This window comes from Myodes glareolus, chromosome 2 (assembly GCF_982192425.1).
Source record: "Myodes glareolus chromosome 2, mMyoGla1.1, whole genome shotgun sequence".
NCBI lineage: Eukaryota > Metazoa > Chordata > Mammalia > Rodentia > Cricetidae > Myodes > Myodes glareolus.
The window spans coordinates 108770024-108791585 of NC_142027.1; the positions used below are offsets into that span (position 1 = coordinate 108770024).

Genomic DNA, 21562 nt, shown 5'->3' on the forward strand with positions numbered 1-21562 from the left:
CTGGGTCAACCTAGATTCCATGTGGCTCAGTGTGTAGAGATTCAGGAAGGCTTGGTTTCTGTCCCCAGCACCACATAGAACACATCCTGGTGGCACATGCATACCTCTTTTCTTTAATGTTTTTATTTTTATGCACATTGGTGTGAGGGTGTCAGGTCCCCTGGAACTGGAGTTACAGACAGTTATGAGCCGCCATGTTTGTGCTGGAAACTGAACTTTGGTCCTCTGGAAGAGTAGCCGGTGCTCTTAACCACTGAACCATCTCTCCGGCCCGGATGCCCACCTTTAAGCCTAGCACTTGGGAGGTGGAGGAAGGATGGCCAGAAGTTCAAGGTCATCCTCGACTACATCTTGAGTTGGAGACCAACCTGGGCTACAAGAGACCTAAAAAGACAATGAAAAGGACTTAGGTATTGGAGGGACAAAGGAAAGGATCAAAAAGTTGAGGGACAGCAAGGTGGACTCAGGCTAACATGCAGAAGGCCCTGGTGGTCTGGACAGGGAGAATCCTGAGGTTAAGGAGAGCAAACAGTAGGAAGGATTTATTAAAGCAGGCTGGAGTGGCTGGGATGTAGCTCAGTCAGAAGAGTGTTCATGGACCATGAGTGAAGCAAGCCCAGGTTTGACCCCCAGCGTGCATAGAAAGGGACGTGGTCTCTACCATTTGTAATCCCAGCACTCGGGAAGTGGAGGCCATGGGATTAGGAGCTCAATGTCATCCTTAACCACGTAGCAAATTCGAGGCCAACCTGGACTATTTGAGACCCTGTCTCAAAAATAACAAAGGGGAAAAGCAGACTGACTCAAAAACCTAATCAAGTCATGAATGAGCAAATGCCCAGTGGAAGCTGGGCTGCCTGGGAAACCTGATGCCAGACTTGAGGGCAGATCCTGTCTAAGAGCTATTGTTTGCTCCAGGACCAGCTCTGCTGTCCGGTTCCCTCTCATCTTTCCTTAGACGTCACCCTCTTGGATACTGCTTGTTGTTTTATAAGGGCATCTGGAGAGCCCTGACTCAAAAGTCCAGCAGCAGGATGACTGGAAATGACCTCGTCTGCAGTGTCCCAGCCTTGTAATGAGCAATTTATCACCCAGGAGCAGCCGCCCCTCACTGCTCGCTCTGTGGCTTGGCGTCTGCCCCTCTCCACACTCTACCGTCACCTGTGATGGCACGTTCACGGCCATTCCTCCAAACTTGGCAGGGATACCTCTGTGCTGGGCACACACCTGTGAGTGCAGATGTACAATCCTCACTTAAATCCTTTCTATTTTATTATTTGACACATGTGGGTGTCCTGCCTGTATGTGTATGTCTACGTACCATGTGGGTACAATGAAGTCACCAGACCCCCTGGAACTGGAGTTACAGATGGCTGTGACCCACCGTGTGGTTGCCGAGAATCCAGCGCAGGTCCTCCGCAAGAGCAGCCGGTGCTCTCAACTACTGAGCCACCTTGCCAGCCCCTTATCTTTATTCATTTACTTTCTTGAGACAGGGTCTCATAGTCCTGGCTAGGCTTGAACTTGCTGTATAGTCAGTGGTGGCCCCCTCCACCTCCCCAGAGCTGCGATTGCGGTTCTCGGCCACCACACCCGGGTTCTGCAGGGCTTCATGAAGCATTCTACCACCTGAGTTATGGTCCCAGCACCTACCCAGTGTGTCAAAGCCAAAGAGGCCTCAGTATCAGAGATGCTCTTAACGTGTGTCTGCGGTCTCTTATTTCCTGTTCTAATTTATTTGTTTTGGCTTGGCTGGCTTTGTTTTAAGATGAGGGCAATAAGTCTACCCCAGAGTAAAATCTAAAGTAGGAAACAAAGAGGACTCGAGAGGGTTAGGGAGATGGTTCAGTGGGTAGAGGCCCTTGCCACCAAGCCTAATGACCTGAGTTGGACCCCTATGGTGGGAGGAGAGAACTGAGCCCCGCAAGTTGTCCTCTGACCTCCACGCATGCACCATGTAATATGCACGCAATAAGTAAATAAGTAAATGTAATTTGAGGAAGGGAAGCATGAAGCCCCCGCCAGGTCGAGCCCCCTGGTTTCCCATTAGAACCTCTCCGCACCAGAAGACCAAGTGAATAGGGAGAAGAAATCTTTCTTTTCTATTGTAATCCCACAGGGTGTCTGTGGGTAGACCTGGCTCTCCAGGGAGTTAACAGCAAGCCCAGAAGCCTGGCTGTGAGCCCATGTCATTCTATTTCGTGGTCAAACTTGACTCCTTCCTGCTTGATTAAAAGATATTGGAGGAAGAACACCTGGGCTGTTTCTTTATCCAGATATGACTTCCTGAAAGGGGGCAGGGCAGGGGGGCTGTCCTCTCCCACCCACGACCCCATCCTTCTGCTGAGGGAGCACAGCAGCTGGCTTCCAGATTCCGGCTGCTCGACGTAAGCCTGTCTCCAGTTGTTGCTGTCAGCTGTAGTCAAGGACCCCTTTTCTGCCATATCTTGTGCTTGGCGGAGTTCACGGGACCTCAGGATATGCCGCCATAGATGAAGAACACCAGCAGGAAATGGAATGTGGCTAAGTATCTCAGCTCCCAGAAGTCGCCCCTCAGCCTACGGGCTGAGCACCAGACAGGATCTGAGCCAGGCTAGAAGAGATGTCCAGATGACAGGCTCTTCTGCCCCCTTTTCCAGAGTCATTGACAGGGTCACAATGTGTCTGTCTCTCTTCCTTGTCTCTCATTCAAAGTGTATAGAATATTCTCATTTACGTTTTTTCCCTGATATTAAGAATTAGCTTTTGGTAGAGATTTTTAAACTTTTCATTACATTTATTTATTTGATGTATGGAATACAAGTGCCCCAGTGCACATGGAGGTTGAACACGAATTTACAGAAATCATTTCTCCCTTTCTATTGTGTGAGTCTCAGGTTCTTGGGTCATCAAGCACTGCAACAGCTCTTATACCCACTAAACCATCTTGTTGGTCCTTGGCAGAACTTTAATGTTGTGTGACAATTCCCCCCACCCCCATATTAGAGATAGACCCTAGGGCCTTGTGTATGCTAAGCCAACCAATTTTCAAATGATAAACCACACTCCTAGCCCCCTCTCTGGGGGATTCTAGGCAGGTGCTCTACCACTGAGCCACACCCCAGCCCCTCACTGGGGGATTCTAGGCAGGGGCTCTACCACTGAGCCACACCCCACCCCTCACTGGGGGATTCTAGGCAGGGGCTCTACCACTGAACTATGCCCCAGCCCCTCACTGGGGGATTCTAGGCAAGTGCTCTACCACTGAGCCACACCCCAACCCCTCACTGGGAGATTCTAGGCAGGGGCTTTACCACTGAGCCACACTCCAGCCCCTCACTGGGGGATTCTAGGCAGGGGCTCTACCACTGAGCTACACTCCAGCCCTAGGATGGGCTAACTGTTACTGTCTTATGTGCTGTTGTTTTGTTTCTCCTTTCTTACTCAATAGTACACCGCTCTGGCTCACCTCTCTATCTCTGCCCTACAGGAGAGGCCTGAACCCCCCACATCGAGTCAAGTCCATCTCCATGACAACTTTCACTGAGCCTGAAGTCTTGTTCCTCCAATCTCGTGGGAACGAGGTGAGCAGCCACCAGCGAGGGAGGAGGTAGCACACTGCGACTGGGCCACTTGCTAGCAAAACTAGCCTCAAGATGGTTGGAAAACCCAGTAGTTTCCTTTGAATTTCTTTTACCTTTATCTATTTAGAACGTGTGTCTGTCTGTCCGTCCGTCCGTCCATCTGCCCGCCCATCCGTCTGTCCATCTGTGGTAGGGGGAAGACAAGGTTCTCTCCCTTCACCATCTGGGTCCCAGGGATCCAGCTCAGGCCATCAACTTACCTTACCAGCCCCCAACAGTTTCTTCTGGGATGGATTTCTATTCATAGTTTCAGGATGTGCTATCACTTGCTTTACATATGTTGTATTTTATGTAAGGCCTAACCTTCTACTCACATATAACTGTGTGACAGGAGCACAGTCTGATTGGTAGGTGCATGCAGAGCCCCCCATACTTGATCTTGGAAGACTTGGGCCTGAGGTCACTAGCCAGAGGTCCACCGGTGGTGCCATTCACACATGGGTGCCATACACATAAGAATGCGTTCCTAACTCCACCGGTTCCATCCTTCCAGGTTTGCCGCAAGATCTGGCTGGGTCTCTTTGATGCTCGGACATCGCTGATACCCGATTCCAGGGATCCTCAGAAGGTGAAGGAGTTCCTCCAGGAAAAATACGAGAAGAAAAGATGGTAAGGAGGAAGCGGGAGATCCAGGTCCGAGGCACCTTGTTTGGCAGCCCTGTTTCCAAAGTATTGCTGGCGTTTTTAAGATTAGGTTTCAGCCAGGTCTTTCCCTCACCCTGCCGCCCAGATTCAGTTGGTGTTAAATTCTAACTTCAAATAACAAATTGAACTGAGCATTATTGGTTCATGCCTGTAACCCCAGTTCTTGGGAGGGTGAGGCAGGAAGATCAGAATTTAAAGTCATAGCTGGGCAGTGGTCGCATATGCTTTCAGTCCCAGCACTCAATAGGCAGAGACAGATGAAGCTCTGTGAGTTCAAGGCCAGCCTAGTTAGTTTACAGAGCTAATTCTAGGACAGTCAGAACAACACAAATAAGCCCTGTCTCAAAAAACCAAACTAATGGGGCTGGAGAGATGGCTCAGTGGTTAAGAGCGCTGCTTGCTCTTCCAAAGGTCCTGAGTTCAATTCCCAGCAACCACATGGTGGCTCACAACCATCTGTAATGAGATCTGGTGCCCTCTTCTGGCCTGCAGGCATATATGCAGAATACTAAGAATACTGTATACATAATTAATAAATAAATCTTTAAAAAAACTAACAAAAATGAAATTAAAGATCATTGGCTACTTTGTGAGCTCTGAGCAAGCCTGGCCTACATGAGACCCTGTGTCAAAATAATAAAATAACAAATTGGCCCGAAAAAAAAACTTGTTTTGTGTGTCACTAACCCTGTAGTTCTCTTTATTTGAGACATGTAGCCCAGGCTAACCCTGAACTCCCTACATCCCAAGGATGACCCTGAATTTTGGATCTTCCTGCTGCTGCCTTCTGAGTGCTGGGATTACAAGTGTGCACCACCACACTTGGCTTGTGTGATGTTGAGAATCGAACCCAGGACCTCATGCCTGTTCGGTGGGTGCGTTACCCGCTGAGCCAAATCCATAGCCCTAACCCTGCAGTTTTGACGTTCTCCCTGTTGAAAATGATCGGATCGAGCAGGTAGATCTGTCTACATGCACTAGTTTCTACAGCTCAGTAGCTCTTATTTACACACGTGTGCATGCGTGTGCCAGGGCGTTTGTGTAGAGGTCAGGGAGCAACTTTGTGGAGCAGGTTCTCCTACCAGGTGGGTCTCAGGGGTCAAACTCAGGTCATCAGTCAGGCTTGGCAGCAAGCACCTTAGCCACTGAGCCAAGTCCAGCCCTCCATCTCAGTTTTTATAGCAGTGTCTTTGAGTGAACCGGTCACTGGCTGCCCGGTGAGCCCCTGGAACCACGCATCTCCACCCTAGAGTTGGGGTTACAGATATGCTCGCCACCACACTAACCTTAGGTGGATGTTGGATGTTGGGGGTCTGAACACAAGTCCTCCAGGTTATACAGCAAGCATTTTACCCCCTGAGCCTGAGACCACTTCCTTGGGGCGTCCTAACATAAAGATGCTTCCAAAATAAGGGTTTTATGCAGGGAGTAGGAAGGAGCTAGAGATCAGGACAGGCTGAGCTCCTTGCTGAACAAGGTACAGACATTCTCTGTGGGATGGAGAGGGAGAGTTCAGGAAATCTGGTAGTGAGGACGTTGATCCTAGCTGCCCCAGAGGGAGTTCTGGGCTAGCCCGGGCAACGTAGTGCCTCAAAAGAAAAGTGCAGAAAAGGTTTCCTTGTAACCTGTGGGAGGCCCTGGCTTCACTCTTTTGTGCTAAGAGAGAGACAGAGACAGGGAGAGCCCAGAAAGTAAAGGAATGGGACTCAAGAAGGAAGTGGGGGTGGGGGGATGGAGAGACATATAGACCCAGGGGTTAAGAGCATTGACTGCTCTTCCAGAGGTCTTGAGTTCAGTTCCCAGCAGCCACGTGGTGGCTCACAGCCATCTATAGTGGGATCTGATGCCCTCTTCTGGTGTGAAGGTGTGCATGCAGATAGAAGCTGGAAAATGAGAAAACTGCCCCAGCTGTACTGTTGTGTGTATGATTACCTAAAACTAAGATGGTTTGAGATGTCAAAAGAGGGAGAGAGAAATCCTGGGTTTTTTGTTTGTTTGTTTGATATATACAATGTTCTGCCTGCACACCAGAAGAGGGCACCAAATTTCATTATAGATGGTTGTGAGCCACCATGTAGTTGCTGGGACTTGAACTCAGGACCTTGTGGTCTTAACCTCTGAGCCATCTCTCCAGTCTTTTTTGGTTTTTTTTTTGGGTTTTTTTTTTGGTCAGGGCAGAGTTCTTCTGTGTAACAACTCACTTGTAAACCAAGCTGGCTCCGAACGCAGAGTTACTCCTGCCTCTGCCTTCATGGTACTGGGATTAATGACACACACCACCATCTGGTGAAATTTATTATTTTTTACAAATAACGTATGCTAATTTAAAAATTCTTTAAAGAAGGGCCAGGCGGTGATGGCACATGCCTTTAATCCCAGCACTCGGGCGGCAGAGGCCAGCCTGGTCTACAAGAGCTAGTTCCAGAACAGGCACCAAAAACTACAGAGAAACCCTGTTTCAAAAAGCCAAAAAAAAAAAAAGAATTCTTTAAAGAGTCTGGGTATGGTACCAGCCTTTAATTCCAGTACTTAGGAGGCAAAGGCAGGCAAATCTCTATGAGTTCGAGGCTAGCTTGGTCTACAGAGTGAGTTCTTGAACAGTCAAGGTTACATATTAAAGACTTGAGTTGAAAAAACAAAACCAAAAAATGTTTTAAAAAGTGGAAAATAGCCACAGCCCAGAGAAAACTGGACATTCCTGAAGGAAATATTTATCAAATTCTGGGCGCGGTAGTATGCACCTGGAATCCCAGCTCTCTAGGATTGAGGCAGGAGGATCGGTTGAGTCATTTATGGGTACATTGTGACACCATGTCTCAAAAAGCCAAAACGCTGATGGCAAGATAGCTTAGCAGGTCAAGGCTAAGGGACTCACATGGTGGAAGGAGAGAACAGATTTCTGCAAGTTGTCCTACCCTCCGTGGCACACATGCCTGTACACTTGTACTTGCACATTATGTGCACACACACATAATAATAATAAAAAACCTTAACATAATGAAAGATGCATTAAGATATCTTGGGGGCAGCTGGGTATGGTAGCTCATGCCCAAGCAGTTTGGAGGTGTGGCTCAATGGTAGAACATTTATCTTAGAATCCCCCAGTGAGGGGCTGGGGTGTAGCTGAGTGGTAGAGCTCTTACCTTGCATCCACAAAGCCCAACTCACAGAAGAGACACACTCGAGAACATTGTTAGGTCACTAGATCATTTTTATTCATACTTTAGGTGAAGCAACAATAAGAACTTTGACTCTGTAACTTGTGTTTTCTCAACCACCTCAGCTGAGCACGGTCCAAGATTTTCTTTCTTTCATTAGGATAACTGTTCTTTCTCATAGGTACGTCCCCCCAGAGCAAGTCAAAGGACCCCCTTACAGCAAAGGCAGTGCCTCTACGCCTGTCCAGGGCCCTGTACCAGAAGGGAAGCCCGTGCGGACACTTCTGGGAGAACCTGTGCCATCTCTCTCTGATGCTGCTTCCTCTTCGAGCCTGGTAAGCCTCTGACCTGATCCTCCCATTCCCAGTGAGGTTTGGTTTAGATTGTGAAACTGGGCATTGCCTTCCAAAGTCAGATCCTCTGGGTTTAGCAGACCAACAGGCCAGGAACTGGAAGCTGGCTCTCAGCCCTGCTACCACCTCTGATTTGTGTCTGGTACCCGGGGACCCCAGCAGGAAGTGGTATCGAATGACCTCAGTCCTAACCCTCCCTTCTGAGGAGCGAGGACCGTGCTTCCTTCCTTATCTGGCAGAGACCCAGAATTGAGAGCCCCTGGACACTGGACAGCCCATTGCCGTGTGCGCCTTAGGGCTACCTCTATGGGCTCTCAAATACCTGGCTCTTGGGGCCGATATTCTGAGAGGATCAGCTGAGTTACAAGAGGTACTTAGAGGTCTGAGGAACCTGACACACTCTTTCGGCTCCCACAGGCACCAGATACACACATGGTATACTTATATAAATGCAGACAAAGCACCCATACATGTAAAATTAAAAGGAAGAAAGCCAGGTAGTGGCGGCGCATGCCTTTAATCCCAGCACTTGGGAGGCAGAGGCTGGTGAATATCTGAGCTCAAGGACAGCCTGGTGTACAGAGGAAGTTCAAGTACAGCCAGAGCTGAAACAGAGAAATCCTGTCTCAAAAAACAAAAAATTAAAAGGAAGGAAAGAAAAAGGGGGAAAAAAAAAAGAGGCACTTAGGTGATTTCTGCATGGGAACTTCCTCTCTCAGCCGACGCCACCACCTTACCCTGCCTTCTCTCTGCTTAACCCAGAGCAGCCTGGGAAGCTCTGGAGGGACCCAGGTCACGGGTGGGATTCTGACTGTCACACACAATTCTTCCCCAAGTCTGCCAACCAGTCCCAGGCTCGTACAGCCCAGGCCAGAAGTTCCCAGCCTCCTTCCCAGTCATCCACCAAGAAAGCCAGCACTGACCTGCTGGCAGATATCGGCGGAGACCCCTTCGCCGCTCCCCAGGTGGCTCCAGCCTTTGCTGCCTTCCCAGCCTTTGGAGGTAAGTGCTACCTGCGCTGAGAACCTGTCTCCACCATATATATCACTACAAAGACATTCGGTCCACTGGGGCCTGACCCTTCTGAGGAGCAGGAAGAACAGGGGTCAAGAGTCAACATCGGCTCTATTTGGAAGTTTAGCCATAAAACATGTGAGTGCAGGTCCCAGGTACCTCTTTTAACAGTCAGAGGACCCATTTGATGACTTTATCCCTGCTACGTTGGGAAGAAGGGAGCCAGGTATAGTGGTACCGGCCTATAATCCTGATACCTGGGAGGCTGAAGCCGGAGAATAAAAAGCTGAATAATTTTCCCCGTGTTTGTGTGTGTGTGTTTTCACGTGTGTCCACTTGGAGGCCAGAGAACTACCTTGCCTGTTGTTCCTCTGCTACCAGCCACCTTTTTTCTCCCTTTGTATTTTTTTTTTTGAACTCTGTGTGACTGTTTCACGTGTATGTGTGTCTGTGTACCCCATGCGTGCCTAGAGCCCACAGAGATCAGACGAGGAATTTATAGTCTCCAGAACTGGAGCTCCAAACGGCTGTGAGTCACCGTGTGAGTGCTGGCCTGCGATCCCCAGTCTTCTGCAAGAGCAAGTGCTCTTCACCACTGAGCCATCTCTTCAGCACTGGCCTTCTTATTAAAATAAAGCAAACAAAAATCAGCTTCTCACTGGCCTGGAACTTGCCATGTACGCTAACCTGGCTAGCCAGTGGGTCTCAGGGATCCACCTGTCTGTGTCTCCAGTGCTGGAATTATAAGCATAGCACATGGGTTCTGGGGATTGAGCTACCCTCTAGCAGAGAGAGAGAGAGAGACAGACACATTCTGTGTCTGTTTTGGAGACAGGGTCATGCTGTGTAGCTCAGGCTGGTCTCGAACTCATGATTTTCTCACTCCAGCCTCCTGAGTACTGGGCTCACAGGTATGAGCCACCATGCTTGTTGTCTTAGTTAGGTTTCTATTGTAGTTTGGGGAGGAAAAGGTTGCTTGGGCTGGCGTATCCTGGTTCACAGTCCCTTGGAAGAAGTCCTGGCAGGAACTCAAGGCAGGAACTGAAGCAGAAACTCATGAGAAATCTGCTTGCAGGCTTGTTCCTTGTGGCTTGTTCAGCCTGCTTTCTGTTTTTGTTTGTTTGTTTTAAAATTTTGAGGCAGGGCCGCATGTATAGCTCTGGCTGGCCTGGAACATGCTGTGTAGACCGGTCAGCCTGCTTTCTTATATAAATATAACCTGGGACTGCCTGCCCAGGCTGGCACTGCCTTCATTGGGCTAGGTCCTCCCATATTAATCAAGAAAATGTCCCCACAGACTTGCCTATAGGTCAGTCTGATGGAGGCAATTTCTCATTTGTTTTGATGGTGGAGTGGGGAGTCTCTATAGAGCCTTGGCTGTCCCAGAACTCACTATATAGACCAGGATAGCCTTGAACTCACAAAGACCCCTGCCTCTGCCTCCCAAATGCTGGAATTAAGAGAGTGCACCACCATGTATGGTGGAGGCATCTTCTCAATTTGAGGTTCTTCTTGCTAAATGACTTTAACTTGTTTCAAGTTGGCAAACTAGTCAGCTCTGGTGGTTTGAAAGAAAATGGCCCCCAAAGGGACTGGCAATATTAGGAGGTGTGGCTTTGTCTAGGTGGGTGTGGCCTCATTAGAGGAAGTGTGTCACTCTAGGGGTGGGCTTTGAGGTCTCATGCTAAAGCTACTCTGAGGGAGACAGTCCATTTCCTGCTGCCGTCTGATCCAAATATAGGCAGCGCCAGGTCTTCCAGCACTCTACCATGCTCCGCACCATGATGACAATGGACTGAACCTCTGAACTGTAAGCCGCCACCTCACTGAAATGTTTTCCTCTGAGAGTTGCGGGTCACGGGGTCTGAGACATCAACACATCTGGCTATGTATACATTTCCTGCATGCAGCCTTTATATTCCCTCTGCCCATAGGCCAGACTCCTTCCCATGGGGGCTTCGCCAACTTCGATGCCTTCAGCAGCAGCCCCGGAACTTCGGCCTTCGGGAGTCTACCCCCATCGGTCCAGACTCCCTTCCAGGCTCAGCCGGCCCCTGCAGGTAAACTCCTCGCCCATTTCCCGTCTCTCTTCCAGTAGCATCAGCATCTGTCCGCTTTCATGCAACACCCCTGCCTCCTTCCCTCCCTCACATCCCCACTTTGTAAAGGAGGCTTAAAGAACTGCTTCTCCTTGAAGGGTAATGAGCAAGGCACTTCCCGGTCACAAATAGAGGAAATCAGTATCAGCACAGATTCTACCCCAAGACAATTTTTCTATATTGTTTTCAAAAGTATTTTATTTTGCCAGGCAGTAGTGGCGCACTCCTTTAATCCAAGCACTCGGTAGGCAGAGGCAGGCAGATCTCTGTGAGTTCGAGGCCAGCCTGGTCTACAGAGCGAGTTCCAGGATAGGCTCCAAAACTACACAGAGAAACCCTGTCTTAAAAAACAACAACAACAACAAAAAATGATTTTGCATATTTGTTTGTGTGTGCACACACTCAGGCAGGTCCATGTGTGCCGTGGCACTCATGTAGAGGTCAAGTGACAACCTTCATGAGTGCTCCCCCCCGGGAGCACTGAAGACTGAACTCATGTCTTCAGGTCACATAACAAGTGTCTTACCTAAGCCATCTCACTGCTCCTCCGACCCGGTCAGAAAGTTTCTGGGAATCCTGGAGGCCTGAGGCCTGTTACAATGTGAACATCCTGTTCTTACTGTCTGTAATATCCTGCCCCAGAGGGTCAAGTGGCTAGGTCAAGTTGGAGGTAATCCCCGGGCATCCACACGTACCCCTTCCAACATCAAAGGTCTTTAAAACCGAGTGTTGTATTTTTAGGACTCGCAGGAGACTTTGGGTCCCTTTCAAGCCTCCAGTTCTTTCCAGAGCCCCCAGATATCAGTCTTCACAGCCTTAAGCTGCCTCTCTTCCTTCTGCTGTTCTGGACACCAGGAGTTGGCAGCTGAGGGCTGTTGAGACCAGCTGTCTAGGGACAAGCCAATGACTCACGCTCTTTTCCCTCCTCTGCCCTCCCTCTCCCTTTTCCACCCTCATTAGCAGCCAGTCGGATGCTACCCGGAAGTTACAGCTTTGGTGAGTCCTTCTTTGCAGTCCTCGGCCTACTCAAGGTCCACTGAGCCACACCCCAGCCCCTCACTGGGCGATTCTAGGCAGGGGCTCTACCACTGAGCCACACCCCAGCCCCTCACTGGGGGATTCTAGGCAGGGGCTCTACCACGGAGCCACACCCCAGCCCCTCACTGGGGGATTCTAGGCAGGGGCTCTACCACTGAGCCACACCCCAGCCCCTCACTGGGGGATTCTAGGCAGGGGCTCTACCACTGAGCCACACCCCAGCCCCTCACTGGGGGATTCTAGGCAGGGGCTCTACCACGGAGCCACACCCCAACCCCTCACTGGTCTTGAACTTTTAATCCTCACGCCTTCACCATTTTATACTGATAAACGTGAAAATCCAGGCTGATGAGATTGTCTGTTAAAGGTGCACACTGCCAATCCTGACCTCACAGTCCAGTCTCAGAAACTCACAGGTGGAAGAAAAGAATCAGCTGAGGGGAGGGCTGGAGAGATGGCTCAGTGTTTAAAAGCATTGACTGTTCTTTCAGAGGTCCTGAGTTCAATTCCCAGCAACCACATGGTGGCTCACAACCATCTATGATGAGATCTGGTGCCCTCTTCTGGGGTGTAGGTATGCATGCAGGCAGAACACTGTACATAATAAATAAATCTTTAAAAAAAAAAAAAAAGAATCAGCTGAGGAAAGTTGTCCTCAGAGCTTCACCTGGCATCGTGCTCTCCCGGACACACACAAATATACATAACGTAGAAAGAAAGTTGCCTTAAAATCTGTACCAAGGTTCCCATAGTGTGTACTGAAAGCAAACAGCAGTTCAGCCTTGAGACTGACCAAGCACAGACTGACATGAGAATTTTTTGTTTTCTTTTTGTTTTTTCTTTCTTTCTTTTTTGTTTGTTTGTTTGTTTGTTTGCCAAGACAGGGTTTTTCTTTGTAGCCTTGGCTGTCCTGGAACTCACTCTGTAGACCAGGCTGGCCTGAAACTCAGAGATCTGCCCGTCTCTACTTCCTGAGTGCTAGGAGTAAAGGTGTGTGCCACCACCGCCCGGCCCAACACAATGAGAATTTAATAAGCCAAGAGAGTAGGTCTCTGCAGTCTCCCCTCATGGGAAAATGAATTCATTGCAGAAGGGAGCCAGCTGAGGGGGACCTGAGGAACTATTTAGCAAGTTTTCTCTTTAATAGAAGCAAGGTTTTATTATCAACTGATAGAATCACCTCCCAGAATATATTTTTCCTTTAATAATTTATTATTATTATTATTTTATGCACATTGTGTTTTGTCTGCATATTTGTCTGTATGAGGGTGTCAGATCCCCTAGAACTGAAGTTTCAAGACAGTTGTGAGCTGTCCTGTGGGTGCTGGGAATTGAACCCGGATCCTCTGGAAGAGCAGCCAGTGCTCTTAACCGCTGAGCCATCTATCCAACCTCTCTTCCCCACTTTTAAGGATTTATTTTATTTTTATTTGCATGTATGAGTGTTTTAGGCCTACATATATGAGTATGCCCCACGTGTGGAGACCAGAAGAGGACATTGAAGCCTCTGGACCTGGAGTTAGGTGGCTGCAAGCTGCCACGTGGGTGCTGGGAACCAAACCTGGTTCCTCTCCAGTAGCAGGGAGTGCTCTGAACCACTGAGCCGTGTCTCCACCCCCAGAATGGAGTTTTTTTCAAACACGATCCTTTCATGGTTGGACTAGGAAACAAAATTTCCTTAAATTCCTACAAATAAGAGTTACATATATTGGGCTTGAAAGACAACTCAGCAGTTAAGAGCACTGGTTGCTCTTCCATAGGACCCAGGTTTGATTCCCAGCACCCACAGTGGTAGCTCCCAGACGGCTCTAACTCAACTTCCAGGGGATTTGGTGTCCTCTTCTGGCCTGTTTGCACTAGGCATATGATATATATATATGCAAGGAAAACACTAATACAAGTAAAACTTTTTAAAAACAGTCTTTGAAAGTTTTCAATTTTATCTTACATTTTCTTATAATTAGGTTGGTATGGTGCTTGCCCGGCTTGTCCAAGACTCTAGGTTTGGTCCTTATCACCACAGAAATCAGGCGTGGCAGGCCAGGCCTGTCATCCTGGCACTCAGAAGTTTGAGGTCCTCAGCTACATAGTGGGTTTGAGGCCATCCTGGAATATGTGAGACCCTGCCTAAAAGAGACACAGAGAAGGGCAAGGGTTGGGGAGATGCCTGCCTGTCGCACAGCTGATTGCATTCCAAATAGAGCTGTAAGTCCCGAGACACTCAGCCTTCCCAAGCCGTTGGTCCTGGACGTCGCTGACTGCAGACAGTGCGCACCCTAACCCCCATCCTGCCACTATGGGCAGGAAGATGCTCACTGTATACACTTGGCTAAAATGAAGTGGAGCCGCTCGATGGAGGGTGTAGCTCAGGGGTTAGCACCCGCCTAGCACAGGCGAGGTCCTGGGCTCCATCCCCAGCAACCCAAGAGACAAGGGATCTGTTGGACTTGGTGAGAGGTTTTGAGAGGTGGGTAGCTCTTCAGATAGGCTGGGTTTTATTTGTGTAGGTCAGAGGAATGTGGAAAGGGAGGTTGCTGAACACGCAGCTCCTTGAGGCCAGCGAGACAACTCAGTTGTGCCAAGCCCGATGACCTGCGTTTGATCCCTAGAACCTACATGATGGAACGAGAGAACCCAGCTACTGCGAGTCCCCTGGACTCCGTGTGCGCCCCTCTATGCCAGAGAATTAACAAATCAATATTAAGCTGCTGCTTTGGAGCTGGTGATGGCTCCATGGGTGTGCTGAGTTTTTTAAGCCCAGCTCTGCCCTCTAGTGTCCACAGGGAAACACTTCCCTGACTGTGAGCCAGCTAAGGCGGAAAGCTCACTCGGGACGCAGCTGGGACACTGAGACCCGGGCAGTACCCAAGAGTTGACTCATTCCTGGAGGTAGCTGCATTAGCTCAGAAACCCCAGTGCTCTGAGTCAGACAGGCAGGGGAGAAGCACGACCCGAGTCTACCTGCCTTGCATTCTGTGGTTGGAAGCCTGAAAGGGGGCTGTTGCAAGTGCAACAAGTGCAAGCCTGATGACCCGAGTTCGAGCTCCAGAACCTCTGTAAAAAGCACTCGCACCCACACACAAATAAGCAAGTGTTTTTAAAAAAAGATAAATACAGCCTTTATAGGATGCAGGACATAGAAATTCAAATTATAGTATTGGAGCATTTGAAAAAAGCCAGAACTGAACTGGAATGTGGCTCAGTGGTAGAGGACTTGCCTAGCATGAACAAGGTCCTGGGGTGGGGGCAGCAGGAGAGACACTGAGCATGGTTGCCTCCCAACATTCAGGAAGCTGAGGTAGAATTGCCGCAAGTTCAAAGTCTTCCTGGGCTACACAGAGAGACCCTGTCTGAAAAACATCCAAGATTTGGGACATAACCCCGTGGTAGGGCACTTAGCTAGCATACACAGGATTCTAGATTTGATCCTTGGTACAGTTAATAAACTAATTCTTTTGTTATTGCTTGGTTTGGTTGTTATTATTTGCTTAGTTGGTTTGGTTTTTCAAGACAAGGTTTCTTTGCGTAGCCCTGGATGTCCTGAAACTCTGTGGACCAGGCTGGCCTCAAACTCAGAAATTCCTCTGCCTCTACCTCCTGAGCTGTGAGATTAAAGGTGTGCGCCACCAGTGCCCACTTTGCTAATTAATTTTTAAAATGAATTAGGAGCTTGGGGGGGGGGGAGCTGGAGAGATGGCTCAGAGGTTAAAAACACTAACTATTCTTACAAAGGTCCTGAGTTCAATTCCCAGCAACCACATGGTGGCTCACCATCTATAATGAGATCTGGCGCCATCTTTTGGCATGTAGGCAGACATGGAAACTAACACTGTATACATAATAAATAAATAAAAATAAATAAATAAATAAATAAATCCTTAAAAAATAAAGAAGAATTAGGAGCTAGGACTGTGGCTTGGTTGTTGGATTGTTTATCCTGTATGCACAAAAGTCCTAGATCCGATTCCTAGCCCCGTGTATTCTAAGCATACTTTTTCAAGGCTAGCCTGGGCTACATATTGAGATCATCTCAAAAAAGAGGAAGGACAAGAGGAATGCCGTATTGCTGAGGAGACAGGCATCTGTCTAAGACATGCAGGTCCAACGGCATGACACGAAGAAAGACAGCCAAGATGAGGGTGGCGGTTTACCGCACTGGGGAGCTGGAAAGACCTGGGCCGCATCCAGGGCTTCAGGAGATGAAGTCTCCCACACTAGGTGGTCATGGGAAAACTGGGCTGGCTCAGAGAGAGAGTCCCGGAGGTGCCTTACCCGTCATCTCTCCACCCTCCACGGTCACCCCTCACCTCCATCTCCTCTTCTGCCCCTTGCCTCTGGTCTCACCCAGCCTGCCTTGTTTTTATCTCATCATCCAGGGAGCAACCAGATGTCTGCATTTGGTGCTGCTCCTCTTGCGGCTGGCACCCAGCCCAGCAGCCTCGCAGATGTGGGTGGCCTCCTGGGACCCAGAGTGGCAGCTGGAGGTCTCCCTGGCAGGTGGGTCCAGACATGAAGGTTGGTGGCGTTGTCCCAGGCTGATAGCGCCTTATGGCCTGTTTGGCTTCCCCTTGGCTTCCCGGCCTGACCTGGGGTGACACAGTGGGCTTGCCTCCTCGGGCCCCCTTGCCCTGTCTTTCCTGGCCAGTGCCTATTCCCACCTCTCTCCCTGTGCCACAGTGTTTTTGGGATACCCGGCCAGGTCCCTGCATTACAGTCATCTGTGCCAGGCGTTAGTGGCAATGCGGCGCTCACCTTTGGAGGTGAGTCCTACTCGTGGAGACCTGGAAGGAGGGATGGGAGGAGCACCCCCCAAGATCGAGAGAACTCAGACCATCTTTTTTTCTCCGACCTCTCTGCCATTTGCAGCCTTCACCAACCCCTTCGCCACCCCTGCCCAACCCCAGCTGCCTTCTACCAACCCATTCCAGCCCAATGGCCTGGCCTCAGGTAAGTCCAGAGCTACCTTCCACCTTTCCAGAGAGCACGGAGTCCCCTAACCCTGTGGTTCTTGCTACCCAAGGAATAGTCAGTCGCCCACACACCCCAGTCTGTCCACTAGCTCAGGCTAGACCCATCTGCAGGTCCAAGCCACCTAATGATCTGAAAATAGAAACATCCTTGATAACACACAGAATTTCCCAGAAAACTCACGCAGGTCGTCATGGTGGTACCACCCACCCCACCCCACCCCCAGCCCGATAGTTCTAATACTGACTAAGAAAAAGATCACAAGTTCAAGGACAGGCTGGGGTGCACGGTAAGGTCCAGGCCACCCTGGTCTACATAGTGAGACCCTGTCTCAAAAAAGAAATAAAAGAAGGAGAAGAGGGGGGAAGAGGAAGAAAGGCACGCCTTTTCCCCAGTCAGTTCCCATTGGCTGACCATGTCATGATGCTCGTTTGCAGCCCCTGCCCTGCTCCCTGGGGAATCCACCCTGTCTCCCATCAGTGCCCCTAGAGCCACAGTGAAATCAGAGATCCTTGTCCCGTGTCCTGAGCAAGGCCTTGCGGTGCCTTCCCACCCACCCTCCACAGCCTCTACAGCGTCCCTCAGACTCCTCTGATCCCCTTAGCTTGATGGAGTCTTGGGGCCAGGAAGGTAGGAAACCACCTAGGGAAAGCTGAGTCACATATATATTGGGTGCCACATCCGTTAGCTGTCACAGTGACCCCGTGAGGTGGGTACCACGCCAACTTCAGGGAATGAAAGAATAGAGCTGAACTACTGAATCACTTTGTGTATTCATCCAAGGTCCTTCACTGTGGGAAAAGTGACCCCATTTCCCATAGAAAGGGCTTAGGGGTGAAAGCAGTTACTGTCATCTCACCTGCCTGAAGGCCCCCTGAGTGTCCCATCTCACCCTACAGGTCCTGGCTTCGGGATGAGCGGTGTCGGGCCTGGCCTCCTTCAGCCAGTGCCACCCACCGGGGCGTTCGCCAGCCCCTTTCCTGCCCCGATGTTCCCCACACAGGCTGCGCTGACTGAGCAGCAGAACGGTAAGAGGCCCACGTGTGAAGCCCCTCTTCCCTGTGGTTCCCAGCATGCGTCAGGGCAGCACAGCCCCTGAGTATGTGTGTGGTCTGTCCAGGACTCCAGGCACTCAGGACCCCACAGATGCTCTTGCTGTAAATGGTGTGTCATTTCCACAGAACCCCTGCACACTTGGTGTGCACACTATAGTCCCAGCTTCCCGAGAGGCTAAGACAAGTTCAAGGCCTGACTGGACACTTAGACTCCATCTCAAGAACTGAAGAGGGCAGGGGTGTAGCTCACTGGTAGAGCTCTTGCCTAGCGTGAGCGAGGAAGCTAGGCTTCATTCCCAGTACAGAAAAGAAGGGAGGAATACACGCATCTCTCCGTATATATATTCTTTTAAGAGGAAATTTTATTTTGTATTATTTTACTTTGTTTTTCCTGCGTGTCTGTGTAGTGTGTGTATGCCATGCCTGAAGAGGCCAGCAGAGGGCATCAGATCCCCTGTACTGGAACTGCGAATGGGTTCAGCCTTCACGTTCCTACTGGAATTTGAACCCTGGTCCTCTAGGAGAGTGGGCCTGTGTTCTTGTACTTTTGTTGTTTTGTTTTGGGTTTTATTTTTATTATTATTATTATTATTATTTGGAAACAAGGTTTCTCTGTATTTCTCTGGCTGTCTTGGAACTCACTCTGTAGACCAGGCTGGCCTCCATCTCACAGAGGTCTGCCTGCTTCTGCCTCCCTGAGTGCTAGCATTAAAGGCACATGCGCCACCACTGTCCAGCGGCGTACTTTTAAAATTGAAATATGTGTGTGTGTATGTGTGTGTGTGTGTGTTTGTCTCTGTGTGAGTATGTGTGGGTATTCCCAAAGACCAGAAAAAGGTACCAGATTCCCGAGAGCTAGAGTTATAGTCTGTGAACTATCCAATGTGGGTGTTGGGAACCCAACTTGGGGCCTCTGAAAAAGCAATGTGTGCTCTTTTTTTTTTAAGATTTTTATTTATTATGTATACAATACAGTGTTCTGTCTCTGTATATGACTGCATGCCAGAAGAGGACACCAGATCTCATTATAGATGGTTGTGAGCCACCATGTGGTTGCTGGGAATTGAACTCAGGACCTCTGGAAGAGCAGTCAGCATCCTTAACCTCTGAGCCATCTCTCCAGCCTCAATGTGTGCTCTTAACTAGTGTGCACTTGCATGCACACCCGTACATGCACAAACACCCACACATGCATGCGCACACATAAATACAAATTTTTAATACTTATTTTTGGGCTTTTTTGAGACAGGATCTCTGCTCTACACAGCCCTGAGTATCCTGGAACTCACTCTGTAGACCAGGCTGCCCTTGAACTAAAAGATCGCCTGCCTCTGCTTCCTGAGTGTTGGGATTAAAGACATGAGCCACTACTACCTGGCGAAAATATTTTTAAACATATTTCTTCAGTTCATAGTTGCTTGAATCTTAGGAAGACAAACTTCTTGCGGGGCAGGTGGGGAGTCGCCTGAACTGTACACACAGAGACTCTTTCTGACCAGTAGGGGGACCAGATGAGCCACAGACCTGCCTGTGCCCCCTGATGGCTCTATACTTTTCTTCCGAGAATTCTGGAAGGGTGCCCCCTGGGTGTTCACTAGAGATGTAGCAAGTGGCTCCCCTCCAGGAAGGTGACAGACACACTCAGCCAAATTATTATCCTTGCCTCCCAGGCTCTTCCTTTGGCGACTTGGGAACCTCCAAACTGGGGCAGAGGCCTCTGAACCAGGCGACTGGGATCTCTACCAATCCTTTCATGGTGAGCACCACACTGCAGCATAGGAGACACGGCTCAGCAGAAGGCTCTAACGTGGGGCATAGCTAAGATAACATCCATGAAGCATGTGTGTTCGCCCTTGCACTCACAGAGGCCAGAGGAGGGCTTGAGGGGTCCTTCTCCATCGCCCACCATCTCCTTCTCACTGGACCCGGACAGGCCAATCGGTGGCCAGCAAGCCTCCTGTCTCCATCCGCATAGCACTGAGGCTGCAGGCACCAGCTTTCTTCTTGGGTGCTGGAAACTCCTGCTCAGGCCGCCATGCTTGTGCAGCAAACGCTTTTACTCCCAGATCCAACACCCCCCCCCTCCTCCCCCGTTTGAGACCGAGTCACACTTTGTAGCTCAGGCAAGCCTAGAACTCATGATCCTCCTGCCTCCGCCTTCTGAGTGCTGGGTTTTCAGGTGTATATCACCACACCCAGCTCTCGGGTCCCCTCTGTGCCCCCTCCCTTCTCATCCCCTCCATCCCCCTTGCTCTGTGAGCCTCAAGCACAGTTATGTTCTGTGGCCTCCAACAATCTCCCCCCCCCCCAACCTATTAACCTTCTGCTTTCTTTCCAGACTGGATCCTCAGCATTTGCCTCCAAACCTCCAACCACAAACCCATTCTTGTAGCACTGTGTCCTTGGGGGAAGAAGGGGCTCTCCCCTCCTTTGTGGAAGAGGCTCTGACATCCCCTGAGAGCTCTGGTGACCGTCTGCCTGTGGGGCATCTCTGTGGGTCTGAGGCTGGGGTTGGGCCTGCTTTGCAGGGTTAGGGATCTGGGAACTGGGAACGGGAGGTGCTGACACAGGGTTTGTGGATGAATCAGACTGCGGCCTCCTGGCCTGCTGCCCAGAGGCTTCCTCCCTGCTTGCTGTCACCTACCCAGGAAGGAGCCCAGAAGGAGGGAAGACACCCTTGCCAGGAGGTCCCACAGTGGGTATTTCTGTCAAATTATTGAGTATGAAGACGGGCCTCTATTTTGTCCCTCCTGGGCTGGAGTGAGCAAAGTCAGGCACAGCCCCCACGGCAGCCTTCCCCCAGGGAGCAGTGCTCCAGGCCCAGCCTTCCAAAGCTGCCTCACTTCTCCCAGATAGAAGCAGCGCCGGGGAATGTAGGGTAAAGATGAGGCTTGGTGTTGACAGCCTCCAGACAGTCCTGGGACTAGGAAGCTTCTGGTGTCCAGTTCTTTTGTTTTCCTGGCTCAGCCACACCCTCTTTTTCCACCCTCATCCTCACTCCCAGGCTGCCCCTATGCTGGCACTCAGGACGAGGAGCTTTACCCACAGAGCACGCGTGCCCAGCTCCTGTCAAGCACTTTAGTTAGCCCTGTCGTATTTGGATACCAGTGTTTTATATTTATAAATAGAGAATTTTCTAATATAGCCTATTATATACATACATACATATATATATATATATGCACACACATATATAAACAGATAGACACCCAGCCATTCTTCCTCTCCCAGACAACCCTTTAACTCGGGTATGGAGCTGGCTTGCCACAGGCCTGTAATCCTAGAACTTGAGGGACTGAGATAGGAGGATCATGAGTTCAAAGCTAGCCTGGGCTAGAGAGTGAGTTGAAGGCTGGTCTGGGCAACTCAGCAAGACACTGTCTCAAAATAAAAAGTAAAAATGAGGGCTCAGGATATTGTTGGGTGGTAGAGTCAAGCCTAGAATCCCCCAGTGAGGGGCTGGGGTATGCTCAGTGGGAGAGTGTAGTGGGATTCTCCTGTAAACTTGAGGAATAGGGTAACCCCTGTCTGTGCCTGGATAATAAAACCTGGAGTCCAAGGGGTAGAGGAAGAACAACCAAGTGTCCTCATTCTCCACAACACACACAA

At 49.8% G+C, this 21562-nt stretch overlaps 1 protein-coding gene across 3 annotated transcripts in view; it reads left to right on the plus strand.

The window, feature by feature from the left end:
* Agfg2 (ArfGAP with FG repeats 2) overlaps positions 1-21530 on the plus strand; it is a 35518-nt gene extending 13988 nt beyond the window's left edge. Inside the window, exons 2-13 of one of the 3 annotated variants that reach the window (XM_048433980.3) lie at positions 3470-3563; positions 4117-4232; positions 7608-7761; positions 8616-8781; positions 10728-10853; positions 11856-11888; positions 16307-16427; positions 16608-16690; positions 16797-16877; positions 17798-17926; positions 19624-19709; positions 20292-21530. In XM_048433980.3, coding sequence (XP_048289937.3) covers positions 3470-3563; positions 4117-4232; positions 7608-7761; positions 8616-8781; positions 10728-10853; positions 11856-11888; positions 16307-16427; positions 16608-16690; positions 16797-16877; positions 17798-17926; positions 19624-19709; positions 20292-20345 — 1243 coding nt within the window. In that variant the 3' untranslated portion in view covers positions 20346-21530. Of the gene's footprint in view, positions 1-3469; positions 3564-4116; positions 4233-7607; positions 7762-8615; positions 8782-10727; positions 10854-11852; positions 11889-16306; positions 16428-16607; positions 16691-16796; positions 16878-17797; positions 17927-19623; positions 19710-20291 lie in introns of all 3 variants that reach the window. The other 2 variants (XM_048433979.3, XM_048433981.3) reach the window with 2 other exon arrangements.
* Positions 21531-21562: the final 32 nt, after the last annotated feature.